Below are 26,990 nucleotides of genomic sequence, written 5' to 3'. Positions count from 1 at the left end.
ACGAGACGGGCTTACGCGTTTAATTGGAACCTTTTCGTCACTTGGTGCTCTTCGCAACGCGAAGACCCCAGAGAATGCCCTATTAACATCGTGCTTTTATATCTTCAACATAGGTTAGACGGTAGGCTGTCACCCTCCACTATTAAAGTTGATATCGCCGCTATATCTGCTCATCACTCACTTATTAACGGCAGATCAGTTGGCCAGCATGATTTGGTTATTAGATTCCTGAGAGGCGCTCGTAGGCTAAACCCCTCGCGCCCTCCTTCTATTCCTCCCTGGGACTTGTCCATGGTGCTGAAAGCACTCCAAGGACCGCTATTCGAGCCTTTGCAGTCTGCGAGTCTGAAGCTTTTATCAATGAAAGCTCTGACCCAGCTAGCATTGGCCTCAGTGAAAAGAGTAGGGGATTTACATGCATTCTCTGTTGACGATTCGTGCCTTCAGTTTGGTCCTGCTGTCTCGAGCGTGACATTGAGACCCAGACCAGGCTACGTGCCCAAAGTTCCCACCACTCCCTTCAGAGATCAGGTAGTGAGCTTGCAAGCGCTGCCCTTGGAGGACGCAGACCCAACCATGGCTTTGTTGTGCCCCGTACGCGCACTGCGATTCTACGTGGACCGCACGCAAAGCCTCAGGACCTCAGACCAGCTCATTGCCTAATAAAATGTTACACAATGATTTTTTTTGTAACTTTGTATATTTATTTATAGATTAATTAATGAATTTTTCAACAAATCTATTAATTGCTATTTTTATTGTCCAGGTAGTTATTAAATATTGAAGTTCTTTATTACATTTTGCAAGACTCTTGTGGTCCTCCATATCTCATATCATTCTATGGCCTCTTTATCTTACATAATAAAATAACTGCAACACAGGTCAGTATTTCACATCCATTTATTTACATATTTGCCATATAGTTGAATAGGAAGTGGGTTAATGTACAGTCAGACAGTCATTTTGATAAAATAAACCCCTTAGTATATTTACAAGCAGCTCCAGGGAATTTTTCTGTGAAATCCAGGCTAAATTATAAGAGCATCAAAGTTTAATTTCAGTCATTGATTTTACTGTACATTGATTTCAATCTTGGACATGACCTTACTCATAATAATAATAATGACATCAAAGTTATTTTTTCATATATTATGTAGGATGATTTTATCGAGAACATATAGTAAATCACAAAAACTTGACTTTAGCTGGGTTTTCACAGGCAGGGTTACAATTACACTTACATCAGTACATACATGTAGTAAACACACACAGTAACATAATTACAGTAAACTGTGATAAAACCGGTGGGCTGTAACTACCCAACACAATCTGAATTACTGTACAATTGAATTTTGAAAGGTGTGCATCTCAATGTTAAAGCGCTTTAGAGGGCTACAATATAACATGAATGTCATAACCGTGTTGTCCTCCTTCTATTGAAAATGCTCGGCAGTTTTGTTTTCTTCTTATGCTGATCGCTTTAAGAAACAAGTACAGGAACAATGATAACATCATGTAACATACAACTTAAATTGTGAATATGAATTAATTTGATATAGATTCCTACCTGTTGCTTTCGAGGTGAGGCTTTTGTGTTTCTTGTTTTCTAAATGAAGTAAATTTTAGCTTCTGGATCTTACTTGGCTTTTTAGTATCATGTCCTGGTGACTGTTTTAACAAACAGATGAGCTTAATAGTGATCTTATGATTTCTTTTAACATCCACAGATTTATGCTAGTATTAATATTGATATTTTTGTCCACTCACTACTAGTTTACTTACAGAAATGTTACTGTCAGGTTCCTCGAATACAACACCTGCAAAAGATTCATCTTGAGCAAACCTTGCCCTCCCTGTGGGAGAATCAGTACAAGCAATGAATCACGATATAATCCCCCACCAAAGCAATAGCTTAAACTAACAAACTTTAAGGGCTTTACAATGCAAAAAATGACTTTCTTACTTTGTATTTTTGTCTTGTTTTTAGTAAAAATACCAAAAAATTCTTAAATTAAGATGTAGTTTTTGATGAGCAAAAATACCTAGGAAAATAAATCTAGTTCTGCCAATGGGGTAAGAAAACATATCTTAAAATAAGTTTACTTTTTTGTTAAACACTTAATTCAAGAAAATTTTTCTTACTCCATTGGCAAATTCGATTTTATATTTTTGGTCTAAAAACTAGACTTATTTTCTTAGATCTTTATTTAAGAATTTAGAATTGAAGAAACTTTCTGCTCACGTGAAACTTTCGCGTGCGCACATGAAACTATCGAGTTTAGTTTTGCGTGCGCACGTGAAACTATCCCGGGCTCACGTGAAACTTTTTTTAAATATTTTTACTGAAAACAACACACAAATACTAAGTAAGAAAGGCATTTTTTGCAGTTTAAAAGGGGATTATGGCCTACCGAGCCCCTAAGGTTAGTTTCATGTGCTCACGTGAAACTTTCTGCTCATGTGAAACTTTCGCGTGCGCACATGAAACTATCGCGCGCACGTAAAACTATTGCGCGCGCACATATAACTTTCGCACGCACATGTGAAACTATAGCGTGCTCACGTGAAACTTTTGCGTGCGCACATGAAAGTTTTGCTTTCGCGTGCGCACATGAAAGTTTCGCTTTCACGTGAGCACGTGATAGTTTCGTGTGTGAATGCGAAACTAAACTCGATAGTTTCATGTGTGCACGCAACAGTTTCACGTGCGCATGCGAAACTAAACTTTTTTACATTTTTGCTCCATGTCCCCTTAGGGGCTCCATACTAGCCTCATGACATCACTTTTAAAATTATTTTTATTGTTTGATTTTGTACACTGTAAAAAAGTTGCACTTATATTTTTGAGTACAATCAACTTGGATCTACAAGTCATTTCAACTTAGACTCTTCATCTTGAGTAGTTGCTGTAACTTATAAAATAAAGTTGAATAAGCTTGTTATTTTAACTTTATTTATTTAGTTACAGCAACTCATCACTAGTTAAAATAAAAAATCTAAGTTGAAATGACTTGCAAAACCAAGTTGACTATACTCAAAATTATAAGTGCATTTTTTTACAGTGTAACTTAATATTGTAAGGAATTTAAACTTACTGTTACGCCCTATAGATGCCCGAGTATCAGACGCAGATCTGTAACGAAATGCCACAGGTTCCTCTGAGAGAGTCGATAGGCTGCTTGAATCTTCATGAGCCAGAATCTCTAATCTTTGTCTCATTTTACTCTCCTTCGAGCATGCAGACTGCCAAAACATTTAGTTAGAGATACGGCACATATGTAGTTTCAGTTTACAGGAAACAATAAAAGGCCGTTTTAACACATGACACAATATTTGGCAAGCAGACGTGATCTTGTCTGCCGAAACTAAAAAAGCAGTTGGATGATATATCAGTGTCACTTACATCTGTTTCAACATGTTGACTCTTAAGGATCTCCAGTTCCTTTTGTAGGCTGTGGTTTTGCTGCTGTAGTGTTGCAATGTTTTCCAGCATCCTGCAGACCTGCTCCAGGTAAAGTAGCCCTGGAGAAAGCTTGTCTGATCTCCTTTGCTCTCCCTCCTCAAACTGTTGAGACAGAGAGATCATGAGCTATATTCATTATGAATCCCAGTGTTGGTGGTATCGGCATATCTAATGTAATCTAATTTGGTAGGAAATAAAAGGCCAAAGCTAATTTAAGTACATTACTCTTGCTCATGAAATACAATACTTGATATAGATTTTTTTCATCTTAGTGCTTAATACAATCAAGGCTGGGCTATTCCTTAAAGAGGAATAAATGTTTGATAGTCAATAAAAAAGTATACACTGTAGGCTACGTCTTTTAATAGGATTATAGTAATCTATTTTTAACGACAATGAAATTTGCATTAATACTATAGATTTTATTATATACAGGTGCTGGTCATATAATTAGAATATCATCAAAAAGTTTATTTATTTCAGAAATTCATTTCATTCATTACACACAGACTGATATATTCAAAATGTTTATATCTTTTAATTTGATGATTATAACTGACAACTAAGGAAAATCCCAAAATCAGTATCTCAGAAAATTAGAATATTGTGAAAAAGTTTTATATTGAAGACACGGACCACACTCTACTCAGCTACTTAACTCAAAACACCTGCAAAGGCCTTTAGTTTAAACAGTCTCTCAGTCTAGTTCTGTAGGCTACACAATCAAGGAGAGAAGACTGCTGACTTGACATTTGTCCAAAAGATGACCATTGACACCTTGCACAAGGAGGGAAAGACACAAAAGGTCATTGCAAAAGAGGCTGGCTGTTCACAGAGCTCTGTGTCCAAGCACATTAATAGAGAGGCGAAGGGAAGGAAAAGATGTGGTAGAAAAAGTCTACAAGCAATAGGGTTAATCGCACCCTGGAGAGGATTGCGAAACAACAAAACCCATTCAAAAATGTGGGGGAGATTCACAAAGAGTGGACTTCAGCTGGAGTCAGTGCTAAGTATTGAGTGCTATACATGCTCATACTTTTCAAGTTCATACTTTTCAGTTGGCCAAGATTTCTAAAAATTCTTTCTTTGTATTGGTCTGAAGTAATATTCTAATTTTCTGAGATACTGAATTTGGGATTTTCCTTAGTTGTCAGTTATATTTTTGAATGGAATTAGTGAAATAAATCAACTTTTTGATATTCTAATTATATGACCAGCATCTGTACTATATGTGACCTTGGACCATACCCATTATAACTGGTTTTGTGGTCCACGGTCACATATACTGTATTTAATAATTTTTCAGTTTCGCCTTTTTTTTCTTTTCTTCAGTGGGATATGGTGCCGGGGGGCCCCAGTTTTATGACATTTTTTTAAATACAATAATTCAATTTTTTTAATTCAAATTTTAAGTTTGGGATTGTTTTATGTCATGAATGTTCTTTGGGGGGGTGGAACAGAGGAATGTACTGAGAGGGGGAGGCACGCCAAAAAGTTTGGATCATTGGATCGTTGGACCATAACATTGTTTCACCTGTACCTCAGCTTAAATAATAAGCATGATGCTAATTCCAAAATTACTTTTTTTTAAAAATGGGATGATCTTCATTACAATATTTCCTTATTGAAATGAAATAATAAAGTGTTGTTTCCACCACAGTTAAAGTGATAATGTTCGAACATGTTCGGCACAGATATCCATCATCATCAGCATTCCCGACACCCACACATTCCATTTGATCTGCATTACACTGGCACAATTCCAATCATTCCTCCCTCACCTGAACCAACCGGTTCATAAACACGAGTTCAATGTCTCCTGCTAAGAGATCCACAGTAACACAAAGATTGTGGTGAAAAGATGTCTAGACCTTGCATGTGTTTGAGTCTTTGTTGTTTGTGTATGTTATGCATCTTAACACCTGTATTGGTTTGAGTAAATATGTAAACTTGAGCAAGTCATAAAAGCATATATATGACACATGAGGACTGATTGTTATTTGCTTGACCTTGACCTTTACACTCCACCTGTTGTTACCTTGCACCTGATTTCGGATTTGTAGACAAGCTGTTAAAAAATGTCAACCTTTAACTTATACACTGTATGCACTGTACACATACGTAAAGCTAAAAAAAATATTCTGCACTATAGGTTCCTTAAATGTTCTTTGTATGGTTCTATAAAAAACCTTTAACATTTACAGAAGCTTTCTGTTGCACAAATGTTTTTTTGTAGGTTTTGCACTTTATTACGCAAGGAATAATTGACGATGGGCCATTGAATTATAGGAAAATAATGCACACCCAAAGTGGTAATGCGGGTCAATTATTCCGCTTATACCACGGTTACTACAAACATTGCTCTGGTGCCTATTTTTAAGACATTTGACAAGTTAGGTGAGCGGTTATCGAAAAATAATGCATAGGCCTACCCGTAGAACATTTCTCAACCAATCAGAATACAGGATTCAACAGACCCGTGGTATAAAAGATAATAAAAAGTGGTTCTGTTAAGAACATTTGCCCAAAAGGTTCATGGGGAACAAATAATGGTAATATTAATTTTTAGAAGTTTGAAGACATTTAATACCTTTATGTGAATAATGTAGTAATAGTATTTATTTAGCTGATTTAAAATCTTATTGATGTATGCATTCAGATTTAAATGAGGACATAACACAGTATATAAGTTTGATGTCACTGGCGCCAGGCGGCATTAGTTCTTGCATGTGTCAACAAATGTGACACGCCACTTTGAAAATGAAGAATCTAATGCTGAATCGAATAATGATCAAAAGCTGAAAAAAAGAAGTGTATGTAGAAAACAGTAAATCACAAAAAAAATGACTTTTATACTGTTTTCTACATAAAATCATCCTACATAATGTAAAAAAACACATTCTGTTCAAATATAACCTTTATATGTTTAAAACTGAGTGAGGCCATGTTAAAGATGGAAATCATAGTAAAATGAATGGTTAAATCAAATTTTGATCTCAAGTGTTGAGCCTGGATTTCATAGACAGGGTCACATATTTTTAAAGAAGCTGTGAGATGCTCACCTCCACCTGGCTCACTACTGGTTGGCCATACTGGTTTGATATACGTCTTCTGTACAGCTCTGCTTTCTTGTGATCTGGACGTTCTGAATTAGTTCTCCTCGGACGACTGAACCCATGATGTTCTCTGGAGTTGGTTGTGTGACCGCTAGGGTGAGGGACAGTGTGACAACGGTACAGTAGACTAGGGAGACAGTTATCTATCTGGTGCAGGGGTCCTTTGCTTGTGAAATATTGTGAGGTTTGTTCTGACCGTCTCAAAGCTTCTTCTACATACAGAGATGTGTTTCTTGGAGCCACAGAGCCAAGGGAGACAGATGAGGATGAAGAGGAGCAAACAGAAGGAGCTGGTTGAACATCATCTTCCAGAGAGACAATCCCTGAATTTGCGAGGAGAGATTCTTGATGAGAATGGCAGGGACTTGTCGTACTGACCGTTTCAAATCCAGAGTCCTCCGATACGGATTTTACACTTGAAAGTGATACTAAATTCCTTGATACAGAATTACTTCCAGTTAAGTCGTATCCATCCACACCAGAGTGTAAATCCAGGCTGCCTTCTGTCACCCAGTTCTCAAAGAGATTCCCAAAACTCCTATAGAGGTTCATTGATTTTAAGTTGTTTTTTCCCGGTATACTGTTTCACTCCTTAGACTGCTCTAGTCTTGACATGTGTGTCTTCCAACAACACCTTGATTTCATAACTGACTAGGAAGTCAGTTTGTCACATTTAACTAAAACACCCTTCAAGAGCCGCCCACATTCCGACTTCAATGCGTTTTACCTTCTGACAAGTGCTAAACTTCCGTTGCCGTTCCCAAAATCCTGAGCTCATGTTTTTGGCATTTTGATCTGTCAAGACATGTCACGAGACTGATGAAACTTTAATCATGTTTTTGATACAGTTACACTGAAACTGTCAGTACAGTATTCTGACAAAATAAAGTGAACATGATTCTATAAGTGCATTGTAAATATCTAGTTTTAGCCATATCATAATGTACAACTTTACAGAGAAATCAATATGAAATAATGGCAACAACCAAACTGTTAGTCACTGCGACTTTCACATAACCACCTTCAAACCCTTCACTTAAGGAAATTTAATGCACATTGTCAGAAAAATTTTGTCATAAAATTGTCCCAGGCTGTCACTGAGGCATAATCTTTTAAAAAAGATCCTGATAATTACCATTTTGGTACAGTTATGTACTAGTAGCAATATGTATGTTTGAGGTATGAACTTTTTGAACAGTGCATAGTAACTTTTCATACACATACTCTATAAAAGTGAGCACATACAAACTAGAACAATTATCATTGCATTCCTCGCACAGCAATGCAAAATCTGCTGGTATGAGCCATGCAGTAATACATTCCTGTCTATTGATAACATCAGCAGGAAAAATGAAAATTTAATCTGAGAACCAAAAGGCACATTTCTGTGAATATATGCAATAAATTTGTTTTTTTTACTTGTCTGTCTGTCTATCTATGTCCGTCCATCCATCCATCCATCCATCCATCCATCCATCCATCCATCCATCTATCTATCTATATATCTATCTATCTATCTATCTATCTATCTTTCTATCTATCCGTCCGTCCGTCCATCCATCCACCCATCTATCAATCTATATATCTATCTGTCTATCTATCTATGTCTGTCTGTATGTCCGTCCGTTTATCTATCTGTTTGTCTGTCTGTCTGTCTATCTATCTACCTACGTATCTATCTATCTATCTATCTATCTATCTATCTATCGATCTATCGATCTATCTATCTATCTATCTATCTATCTATCTATCTATCTATCTATCTATCTATCTATCTATCTATCTATCTATCTGTCTGTCTGTCTGTCTGTCTGTCTGTCTGTCTGTCTGTCTGTCTGTCTGTCTGTCTGTCTCTATTTCTATCTATCTATCTATCTATCTATCTATCTATCTATCTATCTATCTATCTATCTATCTATCTATCTATCTATCTATCTGTCTATCTATCTATCTATCTATCTATCTATCTATCTATCTATCTATCTATCTATCTATCTATCTATCTATCTATCTATCTATCTATCTATCTATCTATCTATCTATCTATCTATCTATCTATCTGTCTGACGGTCTGTCTGTATGTCTGTCTATGTCCGCCCATCCATCCATCCATCTATCTATATATCTATCTATCCGTCCATCCATCCATCCACCCGCCCATCTTTCCATCTAAATATCTATCTGTCTATCTATCTATGTCTGTCTGTATGTCCGTCCGTCCTTTTATCTATCTGTCTGTCTGTCTGTCTGTCTGTCTGTCTATCTATCTATCTATCTATCTATCTATCTGTCTGTCTGTCTGTCTGTCTGTCTCTCTGTCTATCTATGTCCATCCATAGATCCATCCATATATCTATCCATCCATCCATACGTCTGTCTGTCTCTATTTCTATCTATCTATCTATCTATCTATCTATCTATCTATCTATCTATCTATCTATCTATCTATCTATCTATCTATCTATCTATCTATCTATCTATCTATCTATCTATCTATCTATCTGCCTGCCTGTTTGTCTGTGTATTTATTTCCATCCATCCATCCATCTATATATATATCTGTCTATCTATATATGTCTGTCCGTCCATCGATCATCCATCTATCTGTCTGTCTCTATTTCTTTCTGTCTGTCTGTCTGTCTGTCTGTCTGTCTGTCTGTCTGTCTGTATGTCCGTCCGTCCTTTTATCTGTCTGTCTGTCTGTCTGTATGTCTGTCTGTCTATCTATCTGTCTGTCTCTCTGTCGATCTATGTCCGTCCATAGATCCATCTATATATCTATCCATCCATCCATACGTCTGTCTGTCTCTATTTCTATCTATCTATCTATCTATCTATCTATCTATCTATCTATCTATCTATCTATCTATCTATCTATCTATCTATCTATCTATCTATCTATCTATCTATCTATCTATCTATCTATCTATCTATCTGTCTATCTGTCTATCTGCCTGCCTGTTTGTCTGTGTATTTATTTCCATCCATCCATCCATCTATATATATATCTGTCTATCTATATATGTCTGTCCGTCCATCCATCATCCATCTATCTGTCTGTCTCTATTTCTTTCTATCTGTCTGTCTGTCTGTCTGTCTGTCTATCTATCTGTCTGTCTGTCTGTCTGTCTGTCTGTCTGTCTGTCTATCTATCTATCTATCTCTGTGTGCATTTCTGCTGCTATCCACAAGAGGCCGCCTCGTGTAATGTTTTATTCAACAGGTAAACATTTAAGCTAAACACAGCGCTAACAAGTACTTTCTCAACCAGTCTTACTGCATTCAACAACATCGTTTACATAATGATTCAGGTAGCTATCTACACACTTTCAAAAGTTTTTTGTTTTCGGGGACACCACAGGTCACATATTTGCGCGCGCCCTGGGCACGCGGCCACTCCTCTGCATCCTCGCCTCACCTTGACTCCCTCTCTCTAGCAACGGTTTACACAACACTTTACTGCGAGCAAAACATTTTTACAAACATCCCGACGGCACAAATGGAGCCGTATCCGCCCAAATTTAGTACGGTTTTGGTGACACCTGACCCGCAGTACATTCCAGGGTAAGTGTGCCAGTTATAACTGACTTTTTTGAAATATAACGTTATTGTCGTGGCTTGACAACATTGGATATAGCGTGTGTGTTTATAACATCGAAAATATTTATTTTGGCTCTTTTATTAAAAGGTCAAATTCAGTTGTATTACTCCTTAACTAATAAAGAAGCACAATAAACAACATATACAATATTAAAATATCAATTTAAGTCGTAATTGTATAAGAAGACACTATGACATGAAACTATCATAGTGTATGTTATTGGTGTGAGGGACCAATATGTCAAATATGTCGTTATATTTATACTAAATATGTCATTATACTAAAGTATCTGGTAACATATAACTAAAATTGAATCATACTTATTCTAAAGAGCCATTTAATAAAATCATCAGTTAAAATTAGTCGCCAAATTTGACCAATCACCAGACTATATGTCCATAGCAATCATTATTGTGTGTTATCTGTGGTTATGTAGGTATGCAGGTTATTGTCCGCAGCTGAAGTATCATGTGGGTCAGTCGTACGGTCAGTTAACAGCAAAGCTCCTGTCCTCTCCCGAGGTGTCTCACTCACAGAGGCTTGTGCTCCAAACGGGACGCTTCCCATCTACAGAAAATGACACAGGACCCCGTGATGAGATCTGGAGGGGCCGGCGTGGTGGCAGGAACCTGGAGAAAATGATACCGGGATACACAGGTTATGTGGTTTAAAGTAATACCTAAAAATGTATCAGAATGGTGAATGAAATATTTGTATGGGAATGTATCAGAATCTGACGAATTCTCCAGTCAGATATTTTGTATAATGATGGCTAAGGTTGACCCATAACTGTGCTAGTTTTATATCTGTCATATTACTTATATAGCTGTCTAATTTTTCTCCTGAATTAAATTTTTTTTTACTTATAATGCATGCCCATATAAGAAATAAAATAATGGCTTCTCTATAATGTCACTTCAAAAGGAATTACAGTCAGAATCAGTTCACGTGTTATGATTTACTATAAAAACTGACTTTACATTATCCCATATAAAGTTGTAAAAAATCAATGAATAATAAATGTTTCCAATCAACTAACTTGGTGTCTGGTTTGCAAAACTATTAACATGCACGATATCTTTTGGTTGTGTTCCAAGGTTTTGTACCAATGCGTCAAAACTACTTCTCCAAAACATACGCAGAAACCTGTCGAGAGGCTCTGTCACAATTCAACCAGGAACAAGAGAGAAGCCTTCGTGCAGCCTCCGCTGACCTGTTATTTTCTCTCAACAACAGTGTCCCAGGCTTCAAAGTAAGGTGTCACACTCGTTTTACTTCTCTTTGACAGCTCCCTTGCGTTGGGTCACCCCGTTTAATTATACATGCGTAATATCTGGTATCAAAGCAGGTCGAGTGTCACACGCCCTGTAAATGAAAAGAAGTGTTGTTACTAAACAGGCTTTCCAATCAGGACAACAAATGATTTCGGCCAATTATCGTCCTATTGTGTTTTGACAAGCTGTGAAAGTCTACTGATTCAAGTCCACAAGAAGGTGCTGTTCAGCACATGGGCGTTTAACCACATTCCATATATGTGACAACATAAGTGGATTGGGATTTATATGGCCAAGATTAAAAAATGCACCCAAAAGTAGTCAATATGACTTCCTATTTACATATTTCTAAAGCCACTTGGTAGCTTTGTGTAAGGAACAGATAAAAAATAAGTTATTATTCATGGATGCCCAGATAGTATGCAACCATTGAAACAATGTTAAAAACAGTTGATTTGTCAATGTTAATTGCATTGAATCACTATCAGGTTTGCAGGTCCTCCATTAATATTGAAACAATATAGAGATTTCAACAAATCACCATTATCGTGATCAGTGTTTGCTTTAGTTGGGTCCTTGACTCTTGGCATTCTTAAATCTTTATTTTTTTGTGTTTGTATGTGTTTATGTACAAACGCATGTACATTGGAAAAGAAAAATGTGTTTCAAAGTTACGTTGAAAAATATTTCTTTTTATGAAGATGTCAAGATGATATAAAATTAAGCTGCTTTATGTGATGATGTTGATCCATATTTGACCATTATAATTGTTCTGGTTTATAAATCCACTGTGATAAGCAGGAAAAATGCTGACACAATCAGACATCATTACTCATCCTACAAATCTCAACAATGGTGACAATCATCAAACAAATTCATATAAAACGATCAACTGCAAAGCATGCTGGGAGTTATAAATTAGTTTAGTACTACGATGATACCCAGCATGCATTGCAGCATGACACTTTCTTTTGTTGATCGTCACCATTGATGAGATGCATAGATCGATTCATGATGTCAGAGATAGATTCAATAGTTTAACTCTTTAAGTGTTTTTATAATCCTCAAAATAACAGACCTGACACTGTTTCCAACTAGTAATGTAATATCCATTTCTTATACATCTTTAACAGTATTTCTTGAATATTATTTAGGTATATCTACAAGAATTAAACTACTAGATAAAATTAGATCTTTTTTTTTTTTGCAATAGCAGATGTATTTTAAAACATTGCTTCAACAGCCAAAAAAAACTTACCATTAAAACACAAGAGTCAAGGTCCCAACTAAAGCAAACAATGATCACGATAATGGTGATTTGTTGAAATTGTAATAGTTTTTCAATATTAATGGAGGGTGCAAACCTGATATTGATTCAATGGTATTAACATTGACAAATCAACGATTTTTAACATTATTTCAATGGTTGAATGCTATCTGGGTGGTGTTCCCCCTGATGGGGCTCTCAAATTGGGATCATGTAAAATCATTATTGCTGCTTTCTGATCAATCACTTGATATGTTGACCAATTGCATTTGTCATCAGTTACCAAATGTAAATCGTTTTGGAACATGTCTTCACTGTATTTTATAATTCAAGGGACACTCCACTTTTTTGAAAATATACTAATTTTCCAGCTCCCGTAGAGTTAAACATTTGATTTTTACCGTTTTGGAATCCATTCAGGTGATCTTTGGGTCTGGTGCTACCACTTTTAGCATAGCTTAGCACAATCCATTAAATCTGATTAGACCATTTATCAAGAACATTGCTGCCATTACATTGCTGCGGAGGTGCAATGATATTAAAATAGTCCCCTGCTATTGAAAGTTTCCAAGGGGACTATTTAGGGCTGCTGCGTAATATCATTGCCCACCTACAGCCATGTTACAGCAACAAAGTCCATGATTATTACGCCAGAAACAGAGTATAGTTCCTAGCCATATCGGCCTAGAAAATTGCAACTTTTAATTTTCTGTCGGCCTTAGTACACAATGTAACTACAGAAGAGTCAAGTTTTAAATGGGAAAAATATCAAAACTCTTTAGTTATTTTTAAGTGTGATGCTAATGGTCTAATTGGATTCAATGGATTATGCTAAGCTATGCCAAAAGTGGTAGCGCCAGACTCGGAGATCGGCTGAATGGATTGAATTTTCAAAAAAAGTGGAGTGTCCCTTTTACCTATAATTAACGGTATCGTCTGGTGGTGTAGACACTAATAGGCTATAGTTATAGTTAACGCTATGGTAATCATTGCAGTGTGAACAGCCATTTACTGTCGAAAAAGACCTTAAGCGTATTAAGTTATTGTTTGTTGTAGCCTAGAAGATTGAACACTCCTCTGACAGCCATATCTACAGAAGCTGCCCCCTACAAGTCCCCAAACCCCTGGAAGCCACAAGGGTCTCCGTACCAAATGGAGGATAGCAGCCCACAGAAGTATTTTATCTCAGGTTAGCTTCAGGAGTTGAGATTAAGCATAATGCAAATGACAGTATTTTTAAGGCTTACCTACAGTACCAACAGAGACAATTAGAGCTTGTTTATAATTTTGAGATAGTTTGTCACATTTTGGTTTATGTGTTTACAGGTTTTACTGGTTATGTTCCCCAAGCTCGATTTCTTTTTGGTACTGGATATCCCATCATCACTAACAGGGCATTGATCCAGTTTGGCAAAGAAACAAAGGCGGATCAAAAGCCTCTCAGACTGCGAGAGGAGGAGACTACTGACTTGCCTTTGATATCCACAATATACCCCTCCAAAAAAGGTCTTATACCTTCCTACACAGGGCACATTCCAGGTATGTGGAAATAAAGCCTTTAATTAAGATGCTAGTTGGTTACATTCCAGAAAAGACGCTGTCGATAGCAAATGTAATTTTGGGAAATGTAAACGTGCCTTTGTAATTTTATGTTAACAGGATACAGATATAAATATGGCCAAACATTTGGGCAGCTTACCCATAATGCTCTGGGCCTTGTTGATACACAGAGGATGAAAAATGGGGAAAACAGACTGAGCTGAAGAACCAGCACACATTTCACACATCACATCAGAGGACAATTAAAGAAATTTTGTGCAATTAACTTGTTATCAAGTCTAATGAAATTCACAATAGCAGCTTGCCGTCTGTTGCAGTATACAATACAGTATATATTATGAAAAAAAGTATTTTGCTAATGTATGCATTACTAGTATGCTAAGTAATGCATGTACATGTAATCTGTGACATCAAATAACTTTATTTAGGGTAAAAATAAATTAAGAGTTAAAGCTTTAAAAGAACTTTGTTATACTAATACACACATACAGTACACCAAAGCACACAAAAATATCTTTATTTCAAGTCACAATACAAGAAAACAAGAAGATTGTGAACCTACTCCACAAAAGACTGAAAAACGATTTTCTTTACAGGAGTGGTCTAACAGGTCTGCACTATAAAGTATAGTCATCAACATCTATTAACTAGTCCTGCAGGTCAAACACATAATACATATACTCTACTCATCATGCGTCTTTATCTAAATAAAATAGTTAAACTTAAAGAAATAATAATTTCCAGTGAGATGATCCACGTGTGAACACAAACAAGTAATTTTATAATCAAATGTCCTATTTGGAGCTTCATAACTTTGAACCCCATATAAAGATAACATGATGTCATTTTAATATAAAAAAAATTTCATCTAAAGAAAAGTCACATTTATCTCATGAGGATGAGTAAATTACAAATGTTTATTTTACTGGTAAACTATTCCGTTAATAATTTAATTGTGCAAAAATGCAGTAATACTGGCAATTGCAATGCACATAACATATAATAAGAAAAACAATGTTACTCATGCATCATCATTTAAATGGTCATGCAATGGAATATATAAATAAAGAAAATTATTGGAAAAATCCATGAGGAATATTCTTATTTTAAATCCACAATAGCAGTATCACAACAGCAGAGCTGATATGACTACATTTTAAGCCGAAATACGTTACTTTCTTTGTTAAAATCAGTCGTTGAGTAAATACATAAAAAGTCTGTGTTCAAAACTGTGTCTTTACCTTACCTCGATTTATAGCGGTAAGCTTATAATAATGATTTATATTTTGAGCTGTCAGGTTGGATTTTACCAGAAAAATACCTTAATATAAATGTTTTTCCAGATATATGATTTTTTAGGATGAACTTCTAACCGTCATGTACATGTATTATGATTGAGTGATGATAGACATCAGACTCATCCGTACACTCTTAGAATGGATGTGTTAAAAACAACACATTGTCCCAGAATCCACCCAGATCTCTGTTATTATTGAAACACACATTTTGTGTTAAGCTTTTAACCCAACTTGTGTTTTAATTTAACACAAAATCAACAGAAAATGACACATTATGTGTTAAAAGCTTAACACAAAAAGATGAAAAAAATAACACATTCTTTCTAAGAGTATTGTGGGGTGAAGCACAATACAGATCCAGAAAATTACTCTGCAAATAACTGCAATTATGTTAGTAAGTATTATAATTGTAATCTTAAATCCTTTTAACATCTCGTAATGGCTTAAAGTTAGTTAATCCTTTAAACCCTATTATAAAACTAAGTGAAATTTCCAAATAGATTGGGAAATAAGGCATCATTCTGTGTAGTGTCCAGGAACAGATGGTGCACTTTCATTGACTGTATGGTGTGTGTGTCAGTTAATTATGAAAGGATACAATAAATGAAAATATTATTTTTGTTTTACCATTGCTCAGTATAGATTCAGTATATCCTTTGTGTTTGCTTTGTCTCTGTTTTGGTTCAGCTTAAGAGGAGTCTCTGTGCACACTAACTGTGCAAGCCCATCCCTTTGATGCTCCAATCTTTAACCATTCTGAGGGTCGCCTGGAAATAGACAAATGTTGTGACATAAAGACAACAGAAGAAAGGTTATGAAGAGTTATGAGAAATCATAGCTATGTATTTACCTGCTTCTCAGATTTCCACTCATGTTCTTTTGTGCCTGATTTGGCTCAACTTGTGTTCCACCTACAGAACCAAAGAGCCTGGCCCAACGCAATGATGGTTTGTCCTCTTGAGACTTCAGTGAAGATCCCATCTCGCTCTTTTCCATTCCTTGGATTTCTTTATCTTTCTTTTCACGTGTGCTGTCTGAACAGCAGATCGCCGGTTCGCACTCTGAAGTGGGTGTCTGGTTGAGCCAATACCCACTTGTTACCTTATTACTCAAGACATCACTCCGACCTATAGGACTCTTGTGGTTCTTCTGAATAGAGCTCATCTGAAGGATCTGAGCTGACTGGGTGAGAAGCCTATGAGGCTGGTTTTGCTTCGTTTGCTTATTTTGAGGTTCACATGGTAGATTGAGGTCAAATGGTAGCAGGGAGAGGGGTTGCAGCAAAAGGAGCAGCTCCTGGAACAGTGGTTTATACATTGGAGCCTGGGCCAGAGCCAAGAAACCCCATTGATGATAAAACTCCTTGACAATGTCTTTAAAAGAGATGTGTATAAAAAGATTAGGAACCAAGTATTGAAAAAACAACCAATTCTGCATTCTGTGCTTTTATGAACACTCACCTACACAACCGTACAAATGATGAATCCAGAATACTAAAGCACGGAAACTGAAAAGAAATACGTTCATTAGCTAACGTTTTCATAACATATACTGTAATTTTTACAAATGTGCTCAGCATTTGACCTACTTTAGCAGATCTATGATGAAGACATGGAGCCTTATGCTTTGACTTGATAATTGGGAACATTTCTTTACCACAGACATCAAGCTGTCAGGCATTCGGGAAGGAGAGCCTGAGGAGAGAGATATGTTGGATTTATTAAACTATACTTCTGTAAGCTCTAGGACACAATAAGAACATAGACCTCTTATTTAATTTTTTTAACCCTAAATCTTATTGGCTTCAACAGACCTGATCGTGCCGTGGCCTCTATGACATTCCATAGTTTGTTGCGTCGCTGTCCAATAATGAAATCCAACTTATAGGCTTTCAGACCATCTTGAAGGATGTTCTGGATTGTGGGGCAGAGGTGTTTAAAGACAAGTTGCAAGATACTGGTGCACAGGGAACTATTTCCAAGTCTGATCTGAAAACAAATTTAAAATGATTAAATAATTCAGATATCTGTATATTGTATAGTTGTGCCAGTCTAATTAGGACCCATGGGTAATACTTGGGGCCAATCTCATTTCTCTGTCTTACCCCTTCCCCTTTGTCTTCGTCTTCTACTTGCCCCTCGAAACCGAGTGAAGGGGAAGGGGTAAGACAGATCGTTCGTCTAAAAAATGAGACACCACTCGATTACTGTTTGCGTCACCTTCCCTTGACGCTAAATGGCTGCTACGTAAACAGACAAGCGTTGAAATAAACTAAGAAGATGCCGTCGTCTCAGGTGTGGTATCGATTGCCTGAGCTGAGCTCAACAAATAGTGCATAACTTAGCTGCTAGCTAGCGCCTTAACTAGCGATTCAAAACAAAAACATTACAATTAAAACTGCTTGAACATTTTATTAGAAGTATCATAAAACATGTGTGCCATAATATAACCTCAATTAAACTGCTGAAAATAACGTTACTTTCATTTGTGCGACTCCTTGACAGTTCAACGTTCAGCCATAAAACATCTTGATGCCGGCTCTCCTGAGAAATTCCTACGTTTACGTTTACCCCTCTCTTTCAAGTGTGGTTTTTATCACACTTTGTTTCAAGTGCTATGTATCCCTACACCTTGGCCCTAGCCCTCGATCAAACTGAGAATTGAGACGCCACTTCGCCTCACATGAACGCGGGGAAGAGGGGAAGGGGTAAGACAGAGAAATGAGACGCACACTTGAAATTTCTTTGTTCAGTGATGCATCTGCCAAAGATGTTTTGTCCCACTTTACACAAAAAGTAATCTCTGAATTATACGGACTTGTGGGACTACCTTTTCTTCTGATTCTTGGCTCGAGTTGAAATGTGCTGTTATTAGATCCACTGCCGAACTAAGAGCTTGCAACATACCTGGTGTAAAACAAAGAAGAAACGGATTTATAAAAGTGTTTCCGTACCCGAGATTTCATGATCTAGATGTATTAAGTTGCATTTGCAAGTCATTTCGGACCCCTAAAGGACTTAAACAACTGTAATCGAAGATACATGAAACCTGCTATAAAAAATACAGTAGTATGGATGCTTTTGATTACACAGAAACGTGCAGAGCTTGCTGGCCAATCCAAGGCAGAGAGACCCAGAAGTAGGTCACATTTTCTCCTTCAGGGAAACAGAGGCAATGCTGCAGAGATCCACTCTGCATTTCTGCCCTCTTTATGTGAATGACATTGTTGGCAGAATTGTATTTCTCTCTTCTGTTTCTATTTTTGTTTCTTTTTGGGCATCTGTAGAAATTTCCGAGCCATATTTAAACATGTACACAGCATGAGAACTTTAGTATAATGAGTCACATAAACTGCAAACCATCTATTATAACACCATCCTTTAACTCGTGGCCCTAGCAATACTAAGGGTGTTGGTTTGATTGATTGATAGAATAGATATTGTACATTGAAGGCTATTTTAATCGCTTTCAAAACATCTGCCAAATGTATATTTAAAAGATGTAGGGTAAAATGTGGCCCATAAATGTTTGCAGAATGTCATTACTTAGCTTACAGTATCTTACTTTTCTTGTGCAGTAATTCAGCTGAAAAAGGTTCTAAAGGGGCCTCTGGAGAAAGGCAGAACTCCTCAGGTGGTCTATCAGTTCTAGAGAGTGAGTCATCATGTTGATGTTCCTCGTTAACACCTGCAAGTGTGCATCAGAAAATTGAATCAGAAATGTACAACATTACTGTATCAATAAACTAAATAATAAAACAATAGCATGAGATTTTAAAGGGACACTCCACTTTTTTTGAAAATATGCTCATTTTCCAGTGCCCCTAGAGTTAAACACTTGATTTTTACCGTTTTGGAATACATTCAGACGATCTCCGGATCCTGCGGTACCAGTCCCAGCACAGCCTAGCACAATCCACTGAATCTGATCAGACCACTTAGCATCGCGCTTGACTCTTCTGCAGCTACATCGTGCACCAAGACCGACAGAAATTACGCAGTGCCCGAAAATAGTCCCCTGCTATTGAAAGTTACTAAGGGGACTATTTTCGGCTGCTGCGTAATATTATTGCGCCTCCTGCAGCCATGTTACAGCAGCAAAGTCCTTGATTATTAAGCCAGAATGATAGTATAGTTTCTAGCCAGATCTGCCAAGAAAGTCGGTCTTAGTACACGATGCAACCACAGAAGAGTCAAGTTTTAAATAGAAAAATATCAAAACTCTTTGGTTATTTTTAACGCGATGCCAATGGTCCAATCAGATTCATTGGATTATGCTAAGCTATGCTAAAAGTGGTACCGCCAGACCCCGAGATCGGCTGAATGGATTTCAAAAAGGTAAAAATCAAATATTTAACTATAGGGGAGCTGGAAAATTTGAAAAGTTTTAATAAGTGGAGTGTCCCTTTAAGGCACCTACTGGGTGGCTTTATTGGTCCAAAGTAATGGCAGATTTTGCTGAGTCCTGCATTGGTGAACGCCTGAGATGAAGCTTTAAAAGGCCACAGGGATCTTCGTCTATTTCTGGGTAAAGAGATGAGGCAGGGGATGGAGGTCAAAGAGGTCACTGATGTGATTGAAGTAGAAGATCCATGTTGAGAAGGGTATGATGCATCTTTTGTATACACTTGCTCTGGAGGACAATTTGCATCCTGATTTGTGGACGTAAAGGACAGTGAATAAACTTGTTTTCCAGTACAAGCCTTTGGACTCCCCTCTGTTTGGTCTGGGCTTCTGTTCATCAAATCTACGTTTTGGTGAATGCATCCAAACAATGTGCAGGGGTGGGTACACTGAGGCCGACTGTAGGGTAAAACAGGACTTGATGTACAGGTGGAACAAGTGTCTGGACTGGTGGTTGGCTCCAGGTGGATGGTGGAGTATTTTCCGGGAGGTGAGAGTTGATTTGTATGTCCCTTGCTTTTGCAGATAGCTTTCAATGGCCCCGGCCTGCTGTACTTAAGACTGATGTATTGATTAAGAAGGGATGCAAGTGTCTTGCTCTGTTGTTTTCCTGAGGGTGCTTGAAGGACGACAGGCTGGATCGGGAGAGAGGTGGGCCTTTGTGCTTTTGTGTATCGCACAACATCTGGGGATGAGGCACATTCATCTATATATACAAACAAGAAAAAGATAAGTGAAGTTTATTTGTCAGAGAGGGGGTATTGATAAAATAATCTTGATCTGATTTCAAAATAGTTTCATTAAAGCAATAAAGTAAAAGGCCCCTTGCATACGTTCCTTACCTTTTGGATTGGATTGCTTACTGCCGTCAGTACATGCGGAGATTATTGTGATCGTATTGTTTTGGGGGTTAAATGACATGTCTTTCTGATCGGAAATATTCTCTTTTTGGATAGCAGAGAGGTTACAAGAGAATGAGGCCAGTGGACCCTCTGCATTTTTCTTTGTAGTTGATAAATTTCCATTTCCCTTCTTACATCGAGCAATTTCTGCAAATGAGGTTGCATGCTGCCTGGATCGAGGTGAAGATACGTTTGTGTCTACATGACCGGGACAGCTGTTTTGTTGGGACAACTGCTTTAAATATTTCCGACTGCCAATCCAGCTTTGAGATTGAGGAGTTGTGAGATGTTCTGAGACTCTTGTAGCAGAGTGATATGTTTTTGTATGTGCCCTTCTGTCTTTTGATCCTTTAAACTGGTCCCTGCTGGCATGTCTTGTGCAGATCCCTTCAACGCCCCCAATATCACCCTGAAAAGGGGATATATCTGGTCAGTTGGATACAACTAATTAGTACTTTTACATATCACATCTATACATTAAATACCTGGTGTTCACTTTGGGTAACCTTTGGATTTTCCTTTTCCTCTTCCTTCGACTGTCCAAAGAGGAAATATTCGGAGGGTGGAGAACAGCTTCCCTGGCTATGAGTTTCAGAGGAACTCGTCAAAGAGGACCAAGGTGGGCTGGGTGAAGAATGGGATGATAAGTCACATGTTACCAGTTTATAGTAGTTCTGAGTGGAACCTGCCAGCCGTCCTTGACACAGAGCAAGGTTAGAAACTTCCATTGATGAAAAGCCATCACAGTCAAGTGAGTAGATGTTGCTGTTTGAATCAACACTGTGGGATGACCAGCTGAGCACAGGGTTTGAACCATCTTGTAATACTTTTCCTGACCCATGATCAGGACTCTCTAGGTTAAGTGGAGTTGCTGGAACAGCGTTGTTGGTTCTGTTGTAGATGGCACTAAAGTTGACCAATACTCCATCGGAGCTGTTACAGGAAGAGTCTGTGAAATAGTCTGCTGGGTTTTCAGTTAAGGATTTACAATTCAAGAGGTTGTCAGTTTGATCCCAACAATTATCAGATTCCTCAAGGGTATGCTTGCTGTAGTCTTCCTCATCAGCCCTATCCTGTTCATCACAATCCATGAAGGTTACAGCGGTTCCTTTGCTGTCCATGCAGGTCTCACAACCTGTATCAAATTCCTTCTCCTGTTCTTTGTTGTCTTTAGATGTACTGAAAGGGGTCGTTTTGTAGTTGAAAATCTTCTGGCTAAATGAAGAACTGCTATGAGCCAATTTAAAACCTTGTAGTTGTAGGGATGATCCTTCATGGTACTTGCGCAAGCTGTCTCCATCAGAGTCTTCATCTTCCTCATCCTCATTAACCTCTGATTCAGGGATGAAGAGGTTTTGCCATCTGGGGGTTACTCTGCGATGTGATGGCTCTGTTTTTCTTTGAGGACTAGTTAATGGAACATGCTCAGAAAAGCCAGGGAAGTGTTGGAGCATTAAGGACGACTCATACCTACTAGAATCTGCAGACCCTTTTTTGTCTGTTGTTTCAATAGATCTTGACTTGTAAGTATGATAAAGACTGTAATTTTCACGTGCTTCCTGGGGTAAATTTCCCTTCTCAGGTAGAGATATACTTTGGGTTAGATTCAGAGAGCGTGGCCTGGGTTTGGATGTCTGTAAAGAGTTATATAGGTGGCCCTGAACTTGTGAGATTTGACACGCAAACAGAGTTTCTCTTGATTTTGGGGATACATCCATTTTGTAAATACCACTTCAATGCGTCAATCCTTAGAAAGCAGGCTGGTTAAGTGGCATAAACAGTTTTTGGTGTGTAAATGTACAGTTCAGCAGTATTCTTTTAATCTCAGACATCGACATCATTGGTTAAAAAACTAATTCTAAAGAAAGAAAAGGCAATTCAGTAGATATCTTACACATTACTGTGTTTAGTCTCTTATAATCAGACATTTTGAAAAGGAATTATTTGATTTAAATTTTAGAAACAAAGACCTGTAAAGCTGTATTAGTGGGGACAAGACAATAATATTATCAATACCCCTAAGCCAAAAATAAGACTATTAGATGTAAAATGTATTACAAAGGAATCATGAAAATTATATTTGTGAAAACACATTTCCCAAAAAATTTTTTGCAATTAATTCTAAAATAGGTGATCCTATAGACACATTTATTACATAAATAATTTTTTTACTATATGATATACTGTATTACACAAAGAAATGTGACTGGGGTGGTACCCTTTCAAAAAATACACATTTGCACATACACTATCAGAAAAAAAGGTACAATACTGTACCTTTTCTGTTGCTGGGGTGGTACCCTTAAAGGTTCATTTTTGTACCCTTATGGGTATACAACACATTGAAATGTTTTACTTTTTGGTGTACAGTAGTACACTTTAAGGACATATTGTGTACCTTAAGGAACAATTTTGTACCATTTAAATATTAGGGGTACAAAACAGCAGGGTCGGCCCAAGCCTTTATGGGGCCCTAAGCCGAATTTTATTTGTGGGCCCTTGGTGCTATCAGTGCTGGATTATTTAAACATTTATGTTATAAATATAACATTCCTATTATCAATTTTGTGTTTGGGGTGTAAGATTGGAATAAAACACACAAACACAAACAAGTGTTGATTGATAACATAATTTCAGTACTGTCCCTTTAAATTTTAAGCATATACACACAGGGACTTATCATACAAAGGTTGTAGACATTTGGAAGATCCTAAAAAAAGAGAAAAGTTAAGAAAAAGGTCTACAGAAATAGACAAATAAAGAAAGTTTCTTTATGGTTAAATGCATTTTAAAAACGATTTTTATTTTAATTGGCTTAGCACAACCTATAAAAAACTTTTAAATCCCCAGAGTTTACAGAGATTTAGTGAAGGTCTGAGGATGATTTAATGACTTTTTTCACTTTGGCAATGTATTTTGGTAAACCATTTTATTTAAAACACTAAAAATGGCTGCATTAACTGTTTCTAATGAATTACATTAGGGGTGCACTGATATATATGTGCCGATGATGCTCCCTATGCTTCTCAATAAATTACGGTGAAATGCCGCTACATCCAAAAGGCAGGGGGCGCTCTTATGCAGAAACTCAATATGCGTTGTAGACGAAGAACCATTGCACACACAGCTATGACACACAGCTCCAGGAAATGGCTCGAGGATATATTTATATTACTGTTCTTCAAACCTTTTCAGGTATTTTTATGATAATTAAGAATATGCATAATGATTATGTTTGACAAGTGTTGCTTTTTCAAAAGAATGTGATAAACGACTCAAACTAACAGTGATTTCAGATCGATAAGGACTTCCTGATCAAAAGCCGTAGTACATGAAATAGCTGTGAATAATATCGGCTGTGCGATTCAGAATACTGTAGTTATCGGCCACGTACTATTAGTGTATATCGGCATTTATTGGTGCACCCCTAAATTACATTATAAGAAAAAATAAAGATAAGGCCTAATGTTTAAATAACGTTAACACTTAAAACATTAAAATTACTAAATTTACTTTGTGTTTGTATCTTCTCATCGTCATCCTTCTTTTTCCTTTTTTACACCTGAATGATAAACTCGTTTAATTTTTTGCTGTCCAAAATAAATCCATGTCCAGGGAAGGGAAAGGTGGCGGCAGCAGGCCAACAAGCAAATGTCGTATAAGCAGCAATGTATGTAATAATAGGTCATCGTTGTTGCCAGATTTCCATTGATCAAACATCATGATCCTTGCTTTTCCCCTCTATCAGCAAATCACATTTCATTACCTAAATCGGTAGGGTTTCACAGTTTAGTCAGAATCGGTCTATGGTCGTTGGACCACAGTTTGGGGACCCCCTAGTAGTGGCGGGGCCCTAAGCAGCTGCTTAATTCGCGTATAAGAAGGGTTGGCTGTGGGTTAAAGGTACAGAATATATCCATTAAAGTCTATTAATGTTGTATAAGGTTTAGTATGCCTGTAAAGGTACGAAGGAAGTGATGGTACAGTTTTTCTGACAGTTTATAGAGTTCAAATTTGTACCAAATGGTATTTATTTTTTATTTGGTTCCTGCCCCAGTGACAGCTTGCGCATTTTTTGGCCTTTTCTATAATGTGTATATACAGTATTATAGTGCTATATATATTTATAGTACTACTGAGTGGCGCAAAAAATCTTGGAGTGGATATCACTTTGGATAAAAGCATCTGCCAAATGCGTAAATGTAAATGAGCAACACTAACATTTAAAGGAAACTTTAGATTACAAAAACAACATTAGTCACCTTATGGATGCTTTTCTAAAATCTGGATAACCTGAATGTACCCAGTAGAAATTTCAAGGTCGAAATTTGTCCCCAAACTTTAAGACTGTACACATATTTTTTGTACTGTATGTAGATAACATAAATTCCTTCTTCAAACTCTAAAAATAAAAAAGGCTCCAAATCATATGTTTAGTTAACAGTAAAACATGACTTAACAATCAGACTATTAGCACGACAAACTGCATCAACTCACCCATCTATAAAGCTCCATCAATCTGAGATCCAACACACAGTCAGTCAGTCTCACTCTGTATGCAAAGTAACTGGAGCAAAGACGACCTAATGCTGTACATCCACTAGCAGAGAAACATAAAAACGAAATAGGTCAAGTCCTTCTTTTACTGTACTTCATCTTTAGTCAGACTTCAGTGTGTTCAAGACTTCTCACACTCTCTCTTCCTACAATATACTGTGACTCTGAGCCCCACACAGCCCTATAGCAACAGCATCACAGACCCTACTGAGCATGCTCACTGGTTTGTTGTTGAGGGATCATATTTGAGGGGATGGCAGATTTGCCTCTGCTCTCAGCATGGGGGGAATGAACACTAATTTAGACTAAAGAGAGGGCTTGGAAAAGGAAATTGAAATAGTCCTTGAAGCGAAACTAATGTTTTATAATTAAACAGATCTTTCACACTAAAAAAATGATGGATAAACAATATTCGGGAAAACCTATTTTTAGAGATCCTTAAAGGAACAGTTGAATTTTTCTTAAATTTACCAACCCCAATTCAAACCTTACCTTTAAATCACAAATTATATGAGGCAGCAGTGCTGTTCTTTAATATACAATGGAAGTAGATGGTAACCAGGGGTTGTCAAGGTACAAAAATGGCAAAAAATATAAAAGTACTGTTACAGCTGCTTATGCCTGCAAGTACAGGCATTTGATACAATGAAAATGCATTTAATCTCACAAACATCTGAAGCAGGCTCAGTTCAGCAAAGCCATAAGAACAGCTAATATATGACATGCATCTCTATAAGCTTAAACATGATAAACAAGCTCGGATTATTTCATTGAAATGTTTTTTCCTACTGACCTTAATCAGAGACAAATGGCTAATATGATTCATACATATTCAAAATACAGCCCTCAAACAAAACCTATTCCCTTGCTTAAGGAATATAGTTCACCAAAAAATTTTAATTCTGTCGTTTACTCAACCTGGCAACTGCATCACTCAATACTTCTGTACTTTTGATTGATATCATCCTGTACACTCAAGCAGAACATACTGACAAACATTTTAGGAGTCCAGAACATCACAGCATCATTACAGAGCCTTGTTTTGTTATTGCTTTTCAGTAAAAGTCTAACTGTGGGTTCACACCAGTTGCGAGTTCAACGGTTTGCACGAGTAGATGACATACAAAATCAATGCGAAGACGCGATCAGACGCGTCCTCGCGTGGGGCGATGCGAATGGCATGATATGGGCGGCGCGTTTGCCGTGAAAACACGCGCTATTCACCTCAAACGCATCTTCGCCCAAGTTGAAAATATTAGAGCGAGTAACACGATGCCCCGCGTTTTGGCATAAGATTTGATTAGATCTGATTTGATTTGATATGGACATAGGTGGAGGAACAAATTAAACTGTTTGATTTTAAATTCTTTAAAATGGCATCAAAATTAAAATAGTACAACCTTTAACAAATGTCAATTAATTAAATGTGTGCATTAAAGTGGTTCACACCCAAAAGCACTAAATTTTATATTTTCAATACTATAAATAAAAATATGATAACATTCTAACATTTGGTTATTAATTAAGGATTTAAAGGGACACAAATCAA

General features: G+C 37.1%; 3 protein-coding genes across 4 annotated transcripts; 1 reads left to right on the top strand and 2 right to left on the bottom strand.

The window, feature by feature from the left end:
• Positions 1-882: 882 nt before the first annotated feature.
• On the bottom strand, positions 883-7,406 carry LOC129447426 (uncharacterized). Its single transcript, XM_055209158.2, has 6 exons — positions 6,526-7,406; positions 3,404-3,565; positions 3,096-3,243; positions 1,783-1,853; positions 1,568-1,668; positions 883-1,478 (listed from the first exon to the last, which is right to left on the bottom strand). The coding sequence occupies exons 1-6, from the start codon at positions 7,129-7,131 to the stop codon at positions 1,412-1,414; spliced, it is 1,155 nt and encodes a 384-aa protein (XP_055065133.1). The 5' UTR covers positions 7,132-7,406; the 3' UTR covers positions 883-1,411.
• Positions 7,407-9,861: 2,455 nt separating this feature from the next.
• Positions 9,862-14,546, top strand: cimip2b (ciliary microtubule inner protein 2B). The gene is made up of 6 exons (XM_055208830.2): positions 9,862-10,143; positions 10,617-10,837; positions 11,278-11,432; positions 13,778-13,910; positions 14,048-14,260; positions 14,381-14,546. Exons 1-6 carry the CDS (start codon positions 10,079-10,081, stop codon positions 14,482-14,484), a joined length of 891 nt encoding a protein of 296 aa, XP_055064805.1. The 5' UTR covers positions 9,862-10,078; the 3' UTR covers positions 14,485-14,546.
• A 664-nt stretch (positions 14,547-15,210) lies between these two features.
• Positions 15,211-25,630, bottom strand: LOC129447187 (AP-4 complex accessory subunit RUSC2). 2 transcript variants are annotated; one of them, XM_055208827.2, is made up of 11 exons: positions 25,382-25,630; positions 21,370-22,742; positions 20,825-21,293; positions 19,999-20,688; positions 19,144-19,266; positions 18,409-18,485; positions 17,393-17,567; positions 17,168-17,273; positions 17,040-17,086; positions 16,430-16,952; positions 15,211-16,346 (listed from the first exon to the last, which is right to left on the bottom strand). In XM_055208827.2, the coding sequence occupies exons 2-11, from the start codon at positions 22,600-22,602 to the stop codon at positions 16,268-16,270; spliced, it is 3,522 nt and encodes a 1,173-aa protein (XP_055064802.2). In that variant the 5' UTR covers positions 22,603-22,742; positions 25,382-25,630; the 3' UTR covers positions 15,211-16,267. The 2 variants fall into 2 exon arrangements, with proteins under 2 accessions (XP_055064802.2, XP_055064803.2); XM_055208828.2 differs by having other exon boundaries at positions 21,370-22,736.
• Between the last annotated feature and the right edge of the window lie 1,360 nt (positions 25,631-26,990).

Source organism: Misgurnus anguillicaudatus, chromosome 12 (genome assembly GCF_027580225.2).
Source record: "Misgurnus anguillicaudatus chromosome 12, ASM2758022v2, whole genome shotgun sequence".
NCBI lineage: Eukaryota > Metazoa > Chordata > Actinopteri > Cypriniformes > Cobitidae > Misgurnus > Misgurnus anguillicaudatus.
Note: the sequence above shows the minus strand (reverse complement) of the source record. Positions and strands in the feature narration are given on the sequence as shown.